Source organism: Lycorma delicatula, chromosome 1, assembly GCF_047948215.1.
Source record: "Lycorma delicatula isolate Av1 chromosome 1, ASM4794821v1, whole genome shotgun sequence".
In the NCBI taxonomy this organism is placed as follows: Eukaryota; Metazoa; Arthropoda; class Insecta; order Hemiptera; family Fulgoridae; genus Lycorma; species Lycorma delicatula.
In genome coordinates this window covers 322,059,856-322,082,262 of record NC_134455.1, presented here as the reverse complement: position 1 = coordinate 322,082,262, position 22,407 = coordinate 322,059,856, and the positions used below count along the sequence as shown (strand labels likewise).

Genomic DNA, 22,407 nt, shown 5'->3' with positions numbered 1-22,407 from the left:
CAGCGAACCTTTTTTTCCCTACTCCCCTGGGCCGGACATACAATTAAGTAAAGCTCAGCCCAGGGAAGTGTCCTTTAACTCTAAGGGGGCCTCCCGCCCTACCGACAATAAGTCCGGCATGGCAGATCAGCAGCGCCCCCCCCCCCGCGGTCAGATCTTCTGTTTTTATTTTTACTTGTGCCTTTTGCCTCTAACTACAGGGAAGCGGAAAGCCAGGCTTGACTATATCACCCCCGGATCCCCACCCTGTGGCCGGGACTCAGTGTTTTGTTTTTAATTCCCCAACCTAAAGCCCCAGGAGTTCCCAGCTGTTTATTGGAACTGGCATACCTCGGCAAGCCAACCCTCACAACTGGGGCTGTCCACCCTTCCCTAATCTACACTAAAAACCACGTCTGTAAGCCTCTTCATCCTTTGTGCGCAGAACTAATGTTGCAAATTTCTCAGATGCCCTCCAATTACTTATAGATAAGTTATGTGGCACCAGTTCAGGTGGTCTTAGGCCCTCCATACCTGCCTGTATTCGCAACTCTTCCCACTTGTTACATTCAAAGATGGTATGTTCTGCTGTATCATCCCTGCTGCAGGACATACAGCAAGGAGAATCATCCTGCCCACTCTATGTAAATAATATTCAAAGGCACTGTAGCCTGTAAACATCTGGGATAGTTGATTATTCACCTCACCATGTCCATGTTTGATCCATGCCTCTAGATCTGATATGAGACATTTATTCCATAATGATCTATCACCTGTTGCCCATCTTTCACTCCAAATATTGAGCGTTCTTACGTTCTGCATCTGATCTATCTGTGCTTCCATACCTATTACTCCTTTCCTCAATCTGTAAATCTATCGGAGGAACTGCAGCCAGCATGCATGCTAACTCGTAAGAGATAGTCCTGTAACCTGCAAATATTCTCAACAGTGTGCGTCTGTAGACACTGTATTTTATTTAGATTGTGTTTCACTCTCATGGCAAAGCCCCAAACCTGGGGGCATACAGGATCGCAGATGTTACCGCCGACATTACTAGTCTTAGTTTAGAAGCGCGAGGAGCTGTATGCGACATCATCAGTATTTTGGCTAAATTTTTGACACATTCTGGCTAAATTTGCATGCCTGATCAATCTTTATCCCTAGGTATTTTACACTGTCTTTGTTCTGGAGTGGCTGGTCTCCCACTCTTAGATCAATGCGACCTATCTTTATTTTGCTGGTTAACGTTGTGAACTAGAATTTATTCGGTGACAGTTCTAGTTCGTGTTCATTCAGCCACATACTTATACTAATTAAAGCTTTGTTGCCACACATCTCCAAGTCACCCTCTGTCTTGCCGCTGACCAAGACGGCCAAATCGTCTGCATAAGCCACTGTTTCAACTCCGTCTGGTAGGCGCAAGCTAAGCACTCCGTCATACACTAAGAGCCAAAGAAGCGGGCCCAAGACTGATCCTTGCGATACCCCGCCAAATATCTGGAATTGCAGTCTGTCATTCTGTACATCTGCGGTTATCCAACGATCTTTCAAGTATTCCCCAATCTTTTTTTTTTTTTTTTTTTTTTTTTTTTCTTAAACACCCCCAACATCCCCGGCCTCCGCCGTTAGGCTATGCGCAGGAATGTCGGAGTGTCGTGGCAGTCGACTGCCCCCCTGTCTTGCCTTTCCTTTGGCGTCCCATCGGGGTCCTCTCAGTTTCATCAGGATGCAGCAGCCCTCCCTTCTGGACGACCACTACATCCCTCCACTTAGAGGCTACCCTTCCCGTCCCTACACTAGGTTGCCGGCTACGCATTGCGCGAAGCCGGCAAACCGCCGCGTCCCCCTCTCACACCTGAGGGTCCCAAATGCATCATCGGAGCACCCCAACTGACCTTCATTCTTGCATATGAAGGAGCCAAAGCGTCCTCTGCATCCAGGCTGCCTCCCTGGCCCTGCACGGCGACCACGATTCGCCCCCTGTATTTTATTTATTTATTTATTTTTCCTCCCTTCAGTTGCAGCCCATCACGTTGGCGTCTGAACTTATTCCTCCTTCCGCAATCCGCGGGCACGTTCGCTGTGAGTGCCCTCGTAACCGTTAGAAGGAACACAATCAATAAAATAAAATAATACCACAATCATACAATACAAGGAAAATACATAATAAATGAAACCCACTTCATGTTGTCTCTTCGGCGATGTCACCTCTAGCCGTGGCCCTCCTGCACACGGTCGAAGCGATCGTGCTTGTATCGAAGAGATCGATTGTGCGATCTCGAGCCGGCCGTAGAGTACCAACCACAGTGACAATGGAGACAATGAATTCACAATACCATACAACACAAAAATAATATATATAGTAGAAGAAACACACAGTATACTTGCTAGGGACATTGCTGCTTACCCGCGCCTAGAAGTCTTCTCCCCACTCTCTTCCATGTACCTCCTTCGTCTTCAGGATGCTAGCCACCATGCTCTGTACCGCATCCCATTCTCTCTTCCCTTTCAGCATGTGAGCTACAGTTGTTTCTGGAGTGAGGCCATCTGTGCCATGCCTACGCCGGACCACAGCCCACCTTTCGCACTCGTAAAAGGTGTGCTCCGGCGTGTCATCCTGACCGCAGTAGAAGCACCTCGGTGTCCGTCTTCTCTTGAACCGATGTAGGTAGACCCCGAACTCCCCGTGTCCAGACAGGAACTGCGTGAGGAAGTAATCTACCTCCCCATGCCTCCGCCTGACCCACGGTCCCAAGTCCGGGATCAGTCTCCTGGTCCATGCCCCAGCCGTAGCCGTTCTCCACATCTCCTGCCAGTTGACCATCAGCTGCCTCCCGGCTTCCGCCTTCGGCGTTCCTTCGTATGTGGAGACCAGCTGCGTGGCCCGCAGCTCGATGGGAGGCACCCCTGCGATGACTGCCACTGCGCATCCAGATACGGTGCGGTACGCCGATGTTATGCGAATCGCCGCTCTTCTGGTAAGGGAGGCTAGCATCCGTACGTTCTTCTTTCTCGAAAGTGCGTCCTTCCAGGCCGGGACCGCGTTCAGCAAGACGGAGGAAACCACTGAAAGGATCAGCCGTCGCTTGCTCGCCCGTGGTCCGCTCTTGTTGCCCATTAGTTTTTGTAGAGCGTCTTGTATCTTCTCGGCCCTCTTAGTGACCTCTCTGAGGTGGGTGTTAGACAGCCCATTCTTGTCAATCCACACGCCCAGGTACTTAGCGCAACCGGACGTGTGGACCCGTACGTCGTCTACCATGAAGGACATTCCTCTCAGTCTTCTTCTGCCGGTGATCGGGACAGCTGCCGTCTTGTGCGGTGCCAGTCGTAGTCCTCTCTCCCTCAGCCATCTGCTGACGACTGCCACCGCCAAGTTTGCCTTATCTTCTACCTCCTCCTCCGTCCGTCCCGACACCATCAGCGCGAGGTCATCTGCGTACGCGACCGACTGGCATCCTTCCGGGAGTTCTTCCCGCAGAAGGCCGTCGTACGCGATGTTCCAAAGAAGAGGCCCAAGCACCGACCCCAAGCATCTTCTCCTTCCTCTGTGCGTACCCGCAGAGATCTCTCATGCAGATAGTCATTTATTACGGCGAGCAAGTAGCCGCTGATCCCTCTCTCCCGGAGTATTCCCATGATCACTCCCCATGGCACGCTGTTAAATGCATTCCTGATGTCTAGGAGAATGATCAATGGGATTTTCCTTCGTCGCCACGTGCCTGCCGACTGAACTCTGGCCCACTCTAGCACCCGTCGGACGGCGTCGACGGTCGATCTTCCCCGAACGAAGCCGTACTGGTCTGGGGAAAGACCTCCGCCCGCCTCAATCTCCGACCGCAGTCTTTCAGCGATCAGTCTCTCATACAGCTTTCCCATCGTGTTGATGAGGCAGATCGGCCGGTATTTCCTGGTTTCTTCGGCTCCCGGTTTCGGGAGGAGGACCAACCTGGCCTCCTTCCAACAGCCGGGAAAACTCCCCGTAGACAATGCCCCACTGAACATGTCTAACACCGTCCACGGGTGCCTATCCACCAACACCTTCACGATGGACCCAGGGATGTTATCTGGGCCCGGGCTCTTCCGCAGGCTCATCTTCTTGGACGCCCACTGTAGTTCTTCTACAGTGAAGCGCCTTTGTTGATCACCAGCTATCGGTTCCCATTCCTCCTCTTCGACGTGGAAGAGCTCCGTTATCGCTGTGAGAGACTGTTCCCTTGTCAATGGGGTCAGGCGCCTACCAAACTTCTTGGTGACGATCTGGTAGGCCCTGCCCCACGGATCTTGCTCCAGGTCTTCCACGAGGTGTTGCCACGCCTCTTGTTTGGCAGCCTTAATGGCTCTACAAAGGCTTCTTCGTGCCGCGTGGAACACCTCCGTTTCCTCCTGTAGGCGCTCAGAGTCCCTCCGTCGTGCGCGCTGCATCCTCCGCCTTGCTGTTTTGGTTTCACCACGTAGTCTCGCAATGTCCCTGTTCCACCAGTAAACATTCTTTACGCGTCTTCCAGGCTGTGGCCGCTGCTTCACACATTCCCCCTGTAGGATGGCCATGAATTCCTCGGGGGTGTGAACACGCCTACGGGCCACCTCTGCCGCCGTCCTATCCGCTACCGTCGCAGCCTGCTGTTCCGACGGCCTCCAGATAGGGTCCTGTTCCTCTAGACCCCTTCCGCCTCCTTGTATTTCAAAAATTATGGCCTTGTGGTCGCTGGCAAAATCATCTTCTACTACCTGCCAGCCCACTATCCTTCTTGCCACCCTATCTGAGGCCGCTGTCAGATCCAACACCGATCCATCACCCCTTGCGTCGTATGTAGGCACCCTAGGCGTGTTCATGACCACCAGTCCCGCGGCCCCAAGCATTGCAGCTAGGATGTAGCCTCTCCGCGTGGACCGGCACCCTCCGAGTTCAGTGCATTCGGAGTTGAAGTCCCCGGTCAAAAGTACCGGGAACCCAGCCCTTCGTATGCATTCCTCCAGGTTTCCGATGAATTCTTCATGTCGATCCATTCCGCTGTTGGGAGAGATGTACCCATTGATCACCGTGAGTTGATGGATGTCTACAGCCACGAACCCTCTACCTCTAACTACCTTCGTGACTGCAAACCTGCCGGTGACATTCCGTATAGCAGCATCGCCATCCTGGTCAACATACCAGTGGCCTGAGTTAACCAGTCGCTGATTAGGTTCCACGACCAGCAGTAGGTCGTATCCTCCAACCAGCGCTGCCGCCCATGCCAAGTCATGGGCAGCCACGGCTCTGTTTACGTTGAGCTGTAAACACTTCATTTCCGAACGTGTTTACAGTCCCTGCTACCCAGTCTATGCCCAATCACTCCACAACCCACGCATTTGGTGGGTTCCCGGCACTCTGCCCTCTTGTGCCCCGTCGCCCCGCAATTGTAACAACAGGCTCTCCTATCGGGACCCGTGCAGTGTGCCGCAACATGACCCGTCTCCCAACAGCGAAAGCAGTTAACATCTGGTCTTCGTATCTCCGCTCGACACGATTGCCACCCTACAAGGAGCCTCCCGGTGGACGTAAGCCTCTTCGCCTCTTCCAACGGCAGCACCACAGTGGCGTTCTGCGTTTGTCCATATGCTTGGCGGACCGACGTGATCCTAGCAGACGTCTTTCCCTCCAGCGCGCGTTGTACCGCCGCCATCACCTCCTCCTTAGTCACTTCAGCGTCAAGGTCTCTAATGTGGACAACCTCTTTTCTGTCCAACTGCCCTTTCCCACCAATCTTCACCTCTGGCGCCTTCTGTGCCAATTTCTCTCGTAGGGATTGGGCAGAGTTGGTCCCCGCCCGCACCCGTACCTCGACATCCTCGCCCCTGCCTTTACGAACTGAGAGTATGTTAGGAGCCAGTTCCTCTCCCACTGTTACCTTCACTTGGCGTAGTAGCTCTGCATAGGACTTGCCCGTCTGCCGTAGGACCACGGTCTCGGTCTGCCTCTCACGCCGTTCCTCGGTCGGGTCCCCTGAAGTATTCCCCAATCTGCCTACGTAGATAGTCACTTACTCCTTTCCTCATAAGGGCCGTCTTTATTAAATTCCAGGTTAAGTATCCGAACGCGTTTTTGACATCCATTAATATAAACATTGGCCTAGATCTAGTTCTCCATGTGTCCTGGCGTACTTCTGCTGCCCAGTTTACCACTTTGACAATGGCTGCAACTGCCGACCGTCCGCCCCAAAATCCGAATTGATTTGGGTGGATGCTGACGCTCGCTCTTAACTCCTCCAGTAGCCGGAATATCAGCATCCTTTCAACCGCCTTTCCCATGTTGATTATCATGCTTAGTGGGCAGTATTCAGTGGGTAATCCTCCAATCTTCTGTTTTGGCAAAAAGACAAGATGTGCGTCTTTCCAGCACCTTGGGAAGACCTTGTTCTCCAGACCGTAATTTGCAATATCAGTCATCTTCCTAAGGTACCAGTTTGACCAATCCCTTCAGCACGGATGCGGGGGTACCATCTGGTCCTGGACTCTTTCAGTCTTTTAGACTATGAATCACTGTGACAACCTCTTCTGTAGAGAAGTGTTTACCACACATCTCAGGAATGGTCAAACTGAGACTGTACAAGACTACACTTGAAAGCATTTGAAGCTATGGAGAGGCGAGTTCAAGAAACAGATATGCTTAAACCACGACGATTTGATGCTAGTCGTGAACGTTTAGTGAGAAATGCCAACACTGAAGAAGCATTATTGATTGTGGTACAGGTATCTTCCACCACAAACACCAGAAGATTATCACATCGCTTTCATATTTCGAAATCAAGTGTGTGGCGAACATATGGGAGCAACAATTATATACAATCCACACAATACATGTTCAAGAGTTATTACCACCTGCTTTTGATAAAGCAGTTTTTTTTTCAGCCCACCGTCGTTCATCTAAGTAAACAAGAGATAGATGGGACCCAGGTCTGCATGTTGTGATTTGCACCGTCCCACCCACCTCAACCACTGCCATTGCCAGCTCCACTGCCTCAAACTAAGCTGAACTACGGGTAATTGAACACCTCTATGATCGATGCTCCTGCCAAATTTGAGTTGCGAAGTGTGATAAGTTTTTTGCAGGCAGAAGGATGTAGCACTGCTGAATTCCATTGCAGAACGAGCCTAGTGTATGGTGAAAACTTTGAGTGATGGTAGTGTCCAGGAATGGTGTAGGAAATGAAAATAAGGGTGAACGGACATCCATGACGAAGGTAGGCAAGGACGCAAGTCTGGTGCTACTGTACGCCTGGTTGAGCATGTTGATGATTTTGTCTACAACAAATGGAGGTTTACGATAAGTGAACTTTCTACAGAAATCCCAGAAATTTCAAGGTACACAATTGTAACTAAAGACCTAGGATTCCGGAACGTGGGATATCCATGTAGGATATGTGGTCACGTTGGGTCTGAAAAATATTGAATGGCGATCACAAAATGCAGCAAATAAATCTATCGTTACTGGCAATGAGACTTTCATCCAGTATGACAATCCAGAAATTAGAAAGCAGTCTAAGTAGTGGATGCACACTTCAAACAAGCCGAAAAGTTCAAACAGACAATGAGCAACAGGAAACAATGGCTACAATTTTTTTGGGAGCATAAAGATGTCTTGTCGGTGGACTTTATGAAGCAGAGGACAGCAATAACAAAGGAAATTTATTGTGTATCATTACATTGCCTCCACAGAGTGATCCAGAACAAACATAGAGGCATGCTCTCATCCGGCATAGTTTTGATCCATGACAATGCAGGACCGCATTGTGCCAACATGATGCAAGGCCTTCTCAAACTATACAAGTGGGAAGTTTTTGACCATCCACTGTACAGTCCAGACCTAGCACCTAGGAATTTTCACCTCTTGAGAATTGAAGGCATGGTTGGCGGACAACACTTCACCACCAACAAAGAACTTCAGAAGGCTGTCAAGACATATCTTACCTCACTAGCAGCAAACTTCTTTGAAGAAGGCATTGGAAAGCTGGTGTCATGATACGACAAATGCCTCAATTGTTTTGGTGATTATGTAGAAAAATTAGTTAGATACTACTCAACTTTTAGTAATGAAATCATTTTGTTATGTCAGTGTCTTTTTCTATTCAAAGCTAATCAGAACAATGTAAAATGTAAAATATCCATCAACAACAGTAATTTAAAATTAGTTATTTCTTATCTTTTGTACAGATTGAAGCATTAAATACAGATTATGATAAAATTCAAAAAGCTAACAGTCGTTTGCAAAAGGTGGCAGAAACTTTAGAAGAAGAGAAAGCTTTCCTGCAAGGTGAAGTGGATCGTATTTTGAAAGATGCCGAAATTAGGTTTGTAAACTTGTAAATAAGTAAGTAAGTGTTCTTAAAGTAATAAGCTTGACTTTGATATTTTTATAAATTTCTGTTTATTCCAGTGTTGCAAAATTGAACTCTGTATATAATTACATAAAAAAGACCTTTGCTTACATCTATGGAATAATAACATACCTTCTCATTTTGTAAAAACTAAACTTAACACATTGTGGACCAGGTTTAAATGACCCTCATTTACCCTAGTTACTGGGCATTTAAACCAGGATCTCTAAATTTATGCATGCATTTAGAAAAAAAATCATATCTTCATTCACCATTGTCCAAATTCCACAAAACTTGCTGAAAATAATGAGGGGAGGTTCTGGTATTCCTTCAAGGTATGGTACCTCTGAAGGCAGCTTGCTTTATGAAGTGGTACCTGGCAAAACTTACAAATGTACCTTGTTTCTTTTCTAAGTTTTTTTGCAACACACACTCTACATGCTCTTGTAGGATATTTTTTCCCTCCAGAACTAACAATAACATCAAGAGCATGTTTCTTCATGTCACCACTCAGTCTATATGGAGGGGGGTCACTAAATGGGGCACATTTGGTTGGTTGGGAAGGACCTAGACGAACACAGTGTCTGAATTGGAGTCTGAATCTTGAGAGGTTTCTTTCACTATTGGTGTCCAATTTTTTGCCACAGCCAAAAGAAAGTTTTTATATGCAATTTTTTTTAGGGGGGTTCAAACAGTTGTATATTCTGAATAAATTGAAAAGAGCACAACTTATTAGGAAGAGAGCCACCTTCTTGTACCATTTTCTTGTCTTTCTCATCATTGAGTAATGTGACAAGTACTGATCTGCATGATCTACACCTTCCACATGGCTTTTATATTCTAAAATGCATACAGGCTTGGCTATTTCATCTCCTGTTTTTCTGACCCTTCTACCAGTTGTTTGCTGTTGACTACCATGGATTGTTGAAATCATTCTGATCTCCCTTTTATCTTTCCACCCAACAAGTAGTACATCATCCTTACGGACAAATGTGGATTCCCCGTTTTTCAAGTTTTTCAGTTTAGCTTTCAAAGTGCAGAGTAAACCTCTATTAGCCTTTATTGTTCCACAAAGTCTGGTTTTATATTTTAATAACCTTTAAGCAATTGAAACACTATTGTATATGTGATGCCATAAACCAAGATTACAATCAAGGACAGAAAGAATAGTTTCTTCCAATCTTTTACATTCCCAAGTGTACAATTCCATGTTACAAACATAATCTCTGTCACTTTCACATACCATTCTGACTAATAACCCATATTTTATCATTTTAGCAGGATTGTATCTTCAAAACCGCAGCCTATCCTGCCAGGGAATCATTCCTTCATCTAAAGACAAATTTTACTTGGGTTTATAAACAGGTTTGAATTTATCCAGAAGATATGAAATAAGAGGTGTAATTTTGTACAACCTGTCTGTTTAAGAGTGTACAGAATGCATTCTCAATATCCAGAAAATGTATTAAACTCAGATTCATTACTAACTTAAGTTTTGATTATCAAAAGCATTGGATATTTCTTAGTCAACTGCTTTATAGCTATATAGTTGATTTAATTTATATGTAAATTATTTTGATTCAGTATAATATTAATTACTTTAGATTAGTATCAGCACATGTGTTAGGATTTTCCAAGAATCAGTATTGCAAGTTACTGACAAATAATGTGGCCATAGACCTGTTTTTAGTAGGCCATGTATCAACTGGCTAAGTCTTGATTGCATTGTCACTGATTGTAAGTACCGTTTATCATCAAACATCAGCTGTTTCTTAAGTGGGACATGATTTGCACTCCTGTTTTTATTTTAATGTGGATTTTAGAAAAAAATTAAACACTTCTCACACATTAAAATTACAACAGTGATCAAATTCCAGACGTGAAAGTTCATCAACTCACTATCCAGCACCAAGCAGTGCTTTACTAGGAATAATGTAATGGGTTATTGCTGTAGAAAGACCTGATTTAGAGATCATTCTTGTGTAATGCCTATTCCTGTCAAAGATGTTACCTGCCTCCAAACAATTCACTGCTTGAGACATGACTACTCTGTGAAGACCGTCCAAATAGAACTGGCGATTACCCACATGTTGTGATGTCAGACTTAGTATTTATCCTGATAGTGTCTCAGTACAGAAATGGCTCCTGCAAGATTTCAGGATGGAACAAGCACAATCATTTATATAAGTATACCAGAAACCCCACAAACATACTGTGTGGTTGCAACTCTTTGTACTGTCATCAGCTGATCATACAGCCAAAGGCATATAATTCTTAAATTTAGACCCCAGCATGGGCTAGGGCTCCAGTCTCCCCTTTGTATTAATATCAAGTGTGTTAATTAGCTGTTTTGTATACTATTCTCTTATAAATTTATTTACATTGCTTGTTAACAATTAATGCATTAAATAGACCATCATTTCCAGACAATTGTTCACCTTTGACTTCTAATTTTCATCCAAGATTATCTTTATAGAGGAACTCAGTAGCCAGCCTAAGTAGAATCTAGCATCAACGATAATGTAGGAAGCATTGTAGTTTTATAGTTACGTTGTAGCTTTATATGTTTTTACAGGCATCGACTGTTAAGGTCATTAGCCTTCATCACATTCTTAAAAAGAGGTTAGTATCACCATCAGGGTCGTCATATAAGGGTGTAAAGGGTCCTTACATTTTTATTTAAAAGCACAAAGTACACAAAAACATTAAACCACAACAATAAACAAACAACACTTATGGAGTGTAAAGGGCCCTGATCTTAAAATTTGAGATAGTATCTCAAAAAACATAAAAGGAAAATATCAGTCTTTACAATACAATATTTATTTATTTATTTAAGCACCCTCGGGGAGACCAGAACCGCCATTAAGCAGCATATTAGTCGCCCCAGGATGCTGTGGCAGTTGACTCTCCCCCAGTAATCAGTCCCGTAGGACGTAACCCATCAGGGTCCTCCCGCTTCATAAGAGGTGGTCAATCAGACCACCTCTTCAGGACGGTCAAAAAGCCCCTCAGCGGAGGCTGCCTTTCTCAGTCATGACCTACTTGGCTACAGGCATGCGTTGCGCTTACCCATAGCCTTGCGCCCTCAGTCCACCCTTGAGGATCCCCCATGCCATCAATGGACACACCCCGACTCGCTGCTCTTGCATGCAGGTGAGCCAGGGCGGCCTAGGCAAGAGGGCTACCTCCCATCACTAGACGTGCCATGCTTCGAGACTCCGTTATATATATAAAACTACCCCTTAGAGTTTGTTTAACACAGCTTTAAATTTTCAGTTACAGACTTTTAAGAAGTCCACTGGTGTTTAAATAAGCAACTATTTTTCTTCATTTCCATTATCCAAATCAGCAGCAATATCATTTCTTAGCTGGAACCTCTTTCTGAGGTCCTCATATATGGTACACTCTTCCATTAGATGCTTAATTGTAAGTGTTTTATTACAAACATCGCACATTGGTCTCTCTTCACCGGTTAACAAATATGAATTTGTTATTCGCATGTGACCAATTCTAAGCCTGGTCACAGCTACTTGTTCTCAGCGAGTCAACTTCACATCGCTCCATTTATACGGAGAAGTTTTGACTGAGTTTAATTTTGTATTTAAACTCCTCCAGTCAGTATTCCACTTGTTTCTTATTATGTTGGTTATTATGGTTATTATGTTGGTTAGACAGTTTTTGACATCTGCCACCCTTACAGGAATTGCATCCAAAACATCGCAGACTGTTGCCTTTCTGGCAGCTTCATTCGCACTTTCATTACCTGCAATACCAGCATGCCCTGGAGTCCATACAAATACGCATCGCTGTCCTCGTTGATTTAGAACGTACAAAATGGACAGGATGTTTGCAATTAGAACATCCTTAATGTTCTTGTTCCGAATTACAACAAGTGCACTTAAAGAATCGGAACATATTAGCACTCTTTCTTCGCAATAGTTTTCTGTGTACCGAAGAGCTTGCTGTATGGCAGTAAGTTCTGCTGTATAGATACTGACCATATCTGGCAGTTTCTAAAAGTGGGCTTCTCCATTTACAAATATGGAGCATCCAACACCATGTTCGATTTTAGAAATGTCAGTATAACTTCTAATATCTTCTTCATAGCTACTGACGGTTGATAAAAATTCCTGTTGGATGATCACTGCTGGCTTCTTTTTTATTTCTTCGTTAGAGAGATCCAACCTTGTATTTACCGCTGGCAAGAGCCATGGCAGTATTTCTCTTGTAGAAATTGCTAATGTCTCTGGAATAGCAATTTCGTGTTTTCTTCTTAATTCATGGTACCTAATTCCGGCTGGTCTGGAATAGGTAGCACGATGTTCATATAAAGCAGCCAAAGGATGGTTGTTAAAACGTTTGTTATTTATATGGGCAGGAAAAGCCCATACGTTTGCTGCATATCTTAACAAAAGGATCTCTCTTCTATAATGTAGTGGCATTATTCTGGCTTCGGACATTAGACTAGTCACAGGACTTGTGCGGGAAGCGCCTGTCGCATATCTTATTCCGCTATTGTGAATTACGTCTAACTTTTTTAAATGCGACTTCCTAGCGGATGAGTATACAAAACATCCATAGTCTAGTTTTGATTGAACCAATGCCTTATACAGTCTCAATAATATTGCTGAGTATCAATATTATTTATGATATTTATCTGAGCCTCAGTTGATGTTCAATAAATATTTTATAATGTTTAGGGCTTTTTCTATCACTCAAGTCCTGTATATGTAATCCCCACGTAAGGGATTTATCCAATACCAGTCCTAAAAATGTCACATTATCCTTATGTTGTATTGGATTGTTGCTAATTATCAAAATAGTACATGGTGAGGAATTCACTTCCTACAGAAGTGTACACAGCACGTTTTTTCTGGTGAAAATTTTAAAACATTATTCCTTGCAACTTTCTTTAGAGCGTCAATCACTCGTTGTAATTTGTATTTCATATAGCAGTCTTTTTGCTGGCATACACAATTGCCAAATCATCAACATAGACGCTTTTGCTGATTTCTACTGGAATGGCTAATATCAATTTATTAATGGCAATATCGTAAACAAGGTACCGCTCAACGGTGAACCTTGTGGTATGCCATTTTCCAAGTTTCTTTCAGATGAATATTCATTATTGACGCGTTCTTGGAAAGTACGGTCATTCATGTAGTTGCTGAGTAAAACTGGCAGATTGCCACGAATGCCTCATTCATGTATCTGGAGCATTACTCCATGTCGCCAGGTCATATCGAAAGCCTTCTGAAGATCGAAGAAGACTCCAACACAATGTTTCCTTGTAATAAAGCTGTTGTATATAATATTCTCTACGTTGATCATTTGATCAGTGGTAGAATGGTATTGTCGAAAACCTGCTTGATATGGTGATATCAGTTTTTCTTTTTTTAAAAGCTAAACTAGTCGATTATTAATCATTTTTTTGAGTATTTTTCCCATAGCGCACGTCAAGGAAATAGGATGATAGCTTTTGGGATCTGTTAAATTTTTATTTTTCTTTAGTACTGGAACAACGTGTGCTTTTTTCCACTGCTGCGGGTACATTCCATCCCGCTATATTTGATTATATACTTCTAGTAATCTGCGTTTTGCAGTGGTATTCAGCTGCCTGATCATGTTATAATGGATATCATCCGGACCAGCAGCTGTGTTTCCTGCTTTCTCCAACGCTTTCATGAATTCTTCCATTCTAAAGGGTACATTGTATGAGTAATTATACACAGTTCTGAAATTTAGTAGACCTTCAAGTTCTGCTTTTTTCATCTGAAAATCTTCAATGTAGTTAGCCGTTTTGCTGGCCTTCTCAAAGTGATTGGATAATAACTCTGCGATTTCGTTTGGAGTGTCCTTAATTTCATCTTCATTTTGAAGCCTAGTTATGGGAGCAAAGTTTTTATACCCACAAATCACCTTCACTTTCCTCCAAACATCTGATGCAGTAGTAGTTCTGTCAATGGATGACACGTATTGCTGCCAGGATCGTTTCTTTAAATCTATCATGAGTCGTTTTGCATACGCCCTGTATATTTTAAAGGCAATAAGATTATCTGTTGTAGGACATTTCTTAAAGGCATTATACGCTCTTTTCTTTCTTTTTATAGCCTAATTTATTTCATTGTTCCACTATGGAATGGGTCGCTTTGTAAGTTTCCCAGATGTCTTGGGAATATTTCTTGATGCCGAGTCAAGTATCGCATTAGTTATAGCGTCGACATCGGCTCTGATAACTCCAGTTGTTTTGGGGAGTATTGTCCTAGCTGTGAAGCTCGTGCAATCTGCCTTATCAGACAACCATCTTTTAGAAATGGGGTATGTTTTTCTTGTAACATCAGTTACAATTTGCACCCAGAAGTGATTGCTTCCATGCAGATCGTCTAAAGCATGGAAGGTGTACCTCAGTGGTATCGATCTGCTTATGAGTGCAAGATCTATACAGGACGTCGATCCATCTCTGACATTGAAAAACGTTCCTGACCCATCGTTTAAAAGAATAAGATCAGAATTGAAGTCCTCTACTATGAGCTGTATTCTGCAGCTTACGGTGTTATTTGTCAAAGGTGTTATTGAAACTTTTTTTATTCTTTCAAAAGATGTTTATTGAAAGTAGTTTTCCCACCAGACTCACTGATCATAATGTTCACCACATCTACAGCAGGTGGTAGAATGAGTTCTTCTGTGATTATAAGGGGTTTCTTACATTTTGTGATTCTATGTGCCTCTTAAGATGCTAGAAAAGCATTGCTTGGTATTGATACCTGCTTATAGAAAAGTACCCTTTTGTTAATTTTACTCTTTACCTTTCTCCTAAAATAGCCAGGAAATTTATTAACTACACTGAGATGAATGGTTTATAGATGGTGTTTTGGTTTACTTAGTAGCGTAGTTTACTTAGCAGCATGCATTTTGGTCAGAACTTTCATTCACAGAACGCATTGTGGCGCCTCTTCACCATTGACTTCTGTTGTCGTAAAACCAAGATCCACACAACCAATTTAGCTTGTCATTTTTTAAAAAAATTTTTACAGTTGTTCATACTGGTTAATCTCTTCATTTTTTCTCTCACTACTTTTATTATTGTTTAGTAAAAACTGATCCATTTTTAAAAATGTATATGGGAAAAAATACTTCAAAAACTTCAGCTTACTTTATCACAATATTCAGTTGATACAATTTCCGAAATCTAATTAAACAATATAACTGCCCAAAACCCACATTTATTTATTTATAAATACCAAGTATTAGAAAATTCAACAACTAAATAATCGAGAGACTAATATCATATCATCTACTAAACATTACAGAGGCTTCTGCAAACAGTAACTAAGTTGTTTGCATCAGCAAATCGATGACACTGAATTAAAAATAAAAATAAATTATAAAAATAGTCTAATATTTTACAGCTCCTTTGTGAAGAAGTCGTGGCTCTCCAGGGTGACATCTAGGAGCCACTTTGAGAATCACTGATCTAAATTAATATTTACGTGCCATACATTGCAGCAGATCCATACTTTTTTTTATATATAAGTGATTTAAGAAAGTAAATGATAAATTTCATTAAATGTGTATATATTTTTTTTCATTATACAGAGAAATGAATCTTCGTGCTGAAGAGGATCGGTGCAGTCGTTTAAGAGAAGAGCTGCTTACTATTAGAGAAGATTTGAACAAGGCATATCTGTCTAAGGACATGCTTGAACAAAATCGGATTGAATCTGACTCACTTCTTGCGCAAGTTGAAAAGGCTAGAGGTTGTTTTTTTTATGACTTTATATTTGCTTTCAGCAGATTTTACATTTCATAAAAAATATTTTTTTTAATTTTTTGATCTGTAATGCACATGAAACTTCTCCAAAAAAATTATGTAAAATTTTCTTTATTTTTTGATAAAATATAGAGAATTTCTTGATAGTGGTTTACAAAGGCAAATGCTGACCTGGTTATTAGTGGTATACCACCATAGAAACAGTCTATGTAAGTTTGGAACTGCTGATTTTAGTATTCCTGTTTTAATTTACACTTGTTTATAGCAAACTAATTCTATTTTTATATGATATTTTAAAATTATATCCAGAACTGACATTAAGTTAATAGTATGGAATTATTTAATGTATTGTTGTTTTTAAGTTTTACTGTTAGCACACATCATTATGGTAGAAATAGTATATATACTAGTCGACAAGATGAGGTGCACATTTGGAGAGCTTATGAACTACTGCTGTGTACAGTTATGTTCCAGTAGTACTAGTAATGAATATGAGCTTTGCTTTGTCGACTTGTAAGTGGGTATTTTTTTTTATCAGTTGTTTAACAATTTTTCTAACTAATTTACAAGTAGCTTTAAAACTAAATTGGCAGAAAAGTGTAGTTATGTACATGTAAGTACTTATATTAATCGAGAGTTCCAACGTTCAAATCCTAGTAAAGGCTAGGCTAAAATAGTTACTTTTATATGGATTTGAATACTAGATCGTGGATACCGGTGTTCTTTGGTGGTTGGGTTTCAGTTAACCACATATCTCAGAAATGGTCAAACTGAGACTGTACAAGACTACACTTCACTTACACTCATACATATCATCCTCTGAAGTAATACCTGACGGTGATTCTCAGAAGCTAAAAAGTGGAAAAAAAAGAAAAAAAGTACTTATATTAAACATAAGTGCAAAATTCTAAAGTATCTTCCACATGTAGGTATGGCTATACATTTTCTTACTTGCAAGAAATCTAGTTATCTGGCAAATTCACATACACTGATATTTAAAAATATGCGCAGATTATATAAAAATGATAATAGCATTTTCTTAACAACAATAATGCTAGCTATGAGTTTTTAAAAAAATAAATTCATGTTTCAAATCTTGGCAATATGAGACTCTACTTCTCGAATTATTAAACTCTTCTCATTCCAATTAGTTAAATTATAATTTTTTTACACCACAAAAAATCCCTTATTAAGTCATAGCAAGCCAGTTGGTTTTTTTGCGATCCTTTTCCAAACATGAGATTTTTCTTTCTCTCTACCCTTATGCAAGGCACATTCCATTATCTGGTTACACTGAATTATATTAATTATATTTTATAGTATACTGAACTTCTTTGTTACTATACTTTGTGTATTACATATTCTCCAAATTTAAATCTACTTTGAAATATGAATGGTGAAATTAGGTCTCACCAGCTCTTCAAGTACATGTTTAGCTACTTCTCATAAACTCCTCCTTAATTGTTTAAAAATCTTTTCCTAGTCCCTACATAAAATCAATTTAAGCAGGCAATTCAGGTTTATGTTATTTATTTATTTTTTTTTAACATGGAAAGTAAAGTTGAATATTTTTATAAATTTATATTTAAATATTTTCATGCAGCATTCATGCACTTCTTTTTTGAAATAAAATTTGTACTTTAATGCTTAGTGTAATATGGCTAATGAAAAAAGTAACTGATTTGGAGCTATTATGTTGTAACTAGTAGTTATCAATTACAATTTTTTAAATATTGAAAAAAGCTAATAAATAGTTCAAAAATATAATTAATCATGATGGATATCTATGTTTTGTTTGTGTATGTTTTAGTGCTGTGTAGAAGATTGAAACTTATTTTATTAAAAAGTTATTTAAAAAGCAATAAATGTATGAGTTAATACTTAAAGAAAAACACAGAAAAAGCACATTTTTATGTCATTTTTGTGCATGGCTTCTAAGCTGTAAAACTTTACGAAATTCTATAAAATGTATAGTTAATTTTTATTAAAGTAGGAATTTTTACCTTTACATTTACCACATTTCAGGGTTTTTCAGTAATTAGATCTGTGATAAGAGATTTAAAAACGTGATATTTTCATCTCCAATAATCATATCAAAATAGTATTTAAGTATAATAAACAGTTTTTAAACAAATTTATGGAGCAATCTTTATAGACTTGAACAGGTGGCTGAAATAAAAATGAAAGTAGTAGTTCAATCAAGTTCAACAAAAAATTGAATCAGTTGCTCAGTACATGAGACAGAGCAGCCTATTCATGAAAAAAGGACAATCATTTTCCATTGATAAAGGTATTATGATATCCAACATTTTATAACCAACAGTTTCTCCATAAAGCATTTTTAATTTCTTTGTAATGTTTCTATTTATTTTTCATTACATTTATTTATACATATTTTTTTGCATGTATACATTTTTAAATGTATAATATATGTATTAAAATTATCTTTTAAGTGTAAATGATATATTTCTTGCTGTTTAATAAATTTATGGCAATTATAAAAAACAGAAGGAGCTTTAATTTGATGTAAAACATGTTATTTGTTACTGTTGATTGTAAAATTAAAGTAGCCTAAACTCAAGCATTTTACTTTGTTAGTCAGATTATAGTACAGTTCAGTATGTAAATTTAGTCAAAGTTGAAAGCACATTTGAAATCAACTTGGACACCAAATTTAAAAAAGTAGTGCATCTGCCACTTTGTGGCCAGTGTCGATGTTCATTATCGATATATTTTAATGTGTATTATATATTTTATTAACAAAATATGTTTCATTCTCTCTTTATTATAAAGGAGAATTAGAGCTTGAATTGGAACGAGTGCTGCTGGAGAGATCTGACGTACATGAAACTCTAGCAAAGGCTGAATCTGCAACTGTGGGTCTTGAAAATGAAAAACGAAAGTTATATGATCAGATAAAAAAGGTAATTCTTGTAACAAAGTCATTTTATTTATTACTGTTTTTGTTTTGTTAACTTGATTTATTTTTGGACATAGAATACTAAGATCAATAGCAAAATATGCTTACTGCAGTAATGTAATTGCTAACCTGCACATCTGCAGAAACTGCATTCAGTATTATTTAACTGTGGTAATGAATATTTTAATCATGGCTTTGACCACTTACATACTTTAATTTTTAAGGTACAACTTCCTGTGAGATTCCAGGAGTTAGGCAATATCATGAAAGGGTACAGTTCACACTATTCCCAGGACCATATTCATAACCATTTTTCATTAACAAAATATTTTATAGAATGATATAAAACTTCAGTGTATCTTGATTCATCTCTTTTCATATATGTTAAATAGTATTACCTTCCACTACATGCATTACAATACAGATAACAGATATACAGTGCAAATAACCAGACAGATATCTAACTCTTAAAAGAAAGAAATTTAAAGATAAATACAAAATTATTTATGCTCCTCAAGAAAATGATTTAGGTAATTAAAATATTTTTCAAAAAATGCTCAAATTATATAATTTCATGAATCCATGTTGTAAGATACTGAGTAGCTGACAGAAAAAAAATCATGGAAATTGCACTAAGTAGAATTCTGAATCCTGGTAATTCTTTAATGATAAATCATTTGTGGACTATCTATTATGAGTAATAATGTTAAATTACTGACATTAGCTTTTAAAAATTACTTACGTTATTTATATTTGCTAACAACACTCTTGATATTTGTTAACTTTCTTAATTTGTATATGAAGAGCTTATGTTCAAACTAATATTCTGATTCTCTCATTTTGGAACTTTCATGAATTCCTGTACAGTTATAGAATCTGTGTGAAATTTAATCAATAACCTATAACATAAATGGTGTCTTTTAATTCTATTTTATGATTTATGGAAAATATTTTAATTAATATTTAATTTTTTAAATATTTTTCGAAAAATATTTTAATTGCCTAACCCACTTTCTTGAAGAGCATCATTTGTATTTGTCTCTTATTTTCTTCCTTTTATGATTAAGATATCTGTCTGGTTATCTGAGTTGTAATATTCTTTAATTCTAAATTCTTAATATTTTCATTATATATTGCTGTAGTTGAGTTGACCCTCTCTTTTGTCAAATGAAAAAACGTTATTTCACAAACTAGTACTTTACATTTATCTCTCTTAATATCCAAGTGTCATTACCATACAAACATATTATTATTGCCATTGTTTTATATAATGGATGCAAAGAAGAAACTTTAAACAAGGAAGGCTGTTTTTTCTAAAGAATTTATGACAGTTAAAGATTCTACTATACACAGAGTAGAACTTATGTACTGTATATTTGTATTTTCCATATATTTAAAAAGCAAACTTAAAATGTGTTTTTCAAAAAGTCTTAATGTATCTCATTAAGACAGTGTGCTTCATTTATTAATTTAATGTATTTATTAATTAATATAACTCATTTTCTTGTTTTTTCATTGCACTGAGTCATTTGTATTGTCACAGATCTTTTTTGATAATTTTTTTCCTTTTTAACTTATCATCAGAACATTATTTACGCTTTATTAATTTAGCTTAGTTAAGCTGGCTTTATTCAGGTTTGTTCTGATAGACTCTTCAGACTCATGGTAATTAATGGTTTCCTCATTTCCTGAAATTTTGATCAGATAATGTGAGGTTTATTGACATGAAATCAGATAATGTAGTCAGAGGAATAACAAGGTAGACCAGCGGGGAATGTTTTAAACAACACAGAAATATTTAATTCAGGATTAATTCAAAATCCTAGTTAACCAAAATACTACAGGTTTATATGCCTACTTATTTAAAAGAAAATTATGAAACAGAAAATACATTTGAGAAGATAAACAAACAATCTAATCAAATATATAAAAGTGGAGAATATTTAATAATGGCTGGGAATAACTGGGACTCAAATGCTAAAGAGGTTGTAGGCCTTCAGATCTCTGTATATAATATGAACTAATATCACCAAAAATGCCTTTAAAATTATAAGATAACATGTGAATGAAGTGAAAAAATAAAAAGTGGTGTTAGATGGATTACCTAATTATTTGCCAGAAAATGGATTGTAAAATCCATTTTAAATCTCTGGCTAAAAATGTAAAATGTAACAGAAGTCAGACATGGATACAGATACTGGCCATAACCACTAAAAAATAATAATTATATATTGTTCAAACATACAACTTTTATAATTTTTACAGTTGGAGGAGGAGAAGTCAGGTCTGCAAAGTCAAGTGTCTGATCAAGCAAATGACCTCAGCTCTTTACGAAAGGAATTGCTTCAAGCTGAACAGATGAGACTTGATCTTGATTCTGAAAAGGTGTCTCTCCATGAAAAATGCAAATTTCTTGAAATTGAAAAAGAAAAAGTAAGTGTATATTATATTGCATAGATTTTATAATTTTTATTGCTTAAAATTTTCATTGATTTCTCACTGTTTAAAAAGACAGAAATGCATGTATCTACTTTTATTTATTCTTTCAAGCAGTGCTGTTGAAAATAATATTCACCACAGGATTTTCTTTTTGAATTTTTAAAATTTTGTGATGCTTTTCTTGACATTTTGTAGATATTATTTTCAAAACAGTGATATCATATGATTTAAATCATTAACTAAACACAACAAAAACCAAATTTTAGGGATTATAAAGAGGTACTGAAAGGTTTTAATATAAAATAATGGAAAAATAATCACATAAGAACGGCAATAATTAAATTATTGAGCTATTTTGCTTTTAGGTATTCATTGCGTTAAAATGAGAAAAGAGCAGTAAGATATTTGAAGAGTAGTAAAAGGTGTAAGAGCATTCTGTTGTTAAAAACAAAAGCAATTAACAAATGTTACATACTGGCTGAATGGGAAAAGCTTTTTTCCTTGCTAAATTGTATATATTATAGCATTAATTCTCATGATTGTGTTAAGAGAACACATTATTTATTTGTAAAGTGAAACTTAATATTTTTCGTGGATTCAGGATTTGACTATCTACTTATTATTGCTTTGATGAAATATTAGTTTTGAGTGAAATATCTGTGTTTGATTGGATTTACAAACTGACAATTTTTTTGCCAATTGGACTTTAGTTACTATCTTTATAAAGTTTTTTGAAATGGCTGTATCACAAAAGAGAAAGGAAAAAATAATAAACAAATTCCAGGTGGCAGTTAGCCATTACTGCATGTAACTCTCAGATTTAGTTCTACTAGTTTATTTAACAGAAGGTATCTTTAACAGACAGTTTTTGCTCCATTAAAATGAGGTGTGCTTAGCATTTTTAAGAAGTAAAGGAATTACAATAGTTACTTAAATGAATA

At 38.8% G+C, this 22,407-nt stretch overlaps 1 protein-coding gene across 1 annotated transcript in view; it reads left to right on the top strand.

Annotated features, from left to right (window-relative positions):
• Positions 1 to 22,407, top strand: part of Root (ciliary rootlet coiled-coil, rootletin) — a 340,123-nt gene that overhangs the window by 228,164 nt on the left and 89,552 nt on the right. The window contains exons 11-14 of the mRNA XM_075382006.1: positions 8,170 to 8,306; positions 15,933 to 16,093; positions 18,901 to 19,031; positions 21,293 to 21,460. Coding sequence (XP_075238121.1) covers positions 8,170 to 8,306; positions 15,933 to 16,093; positions 18,901 to 19,031; positions 21,293 to 21,460 — 597 coding nt within the window. The remainder of the gene's footprint in view (positions 1 to 8,169; positions 8,307 to 15,932; positions 16,094 to 18,900; positions 19,032 to 21,292; positions 21,461 to 22,407) is intronic.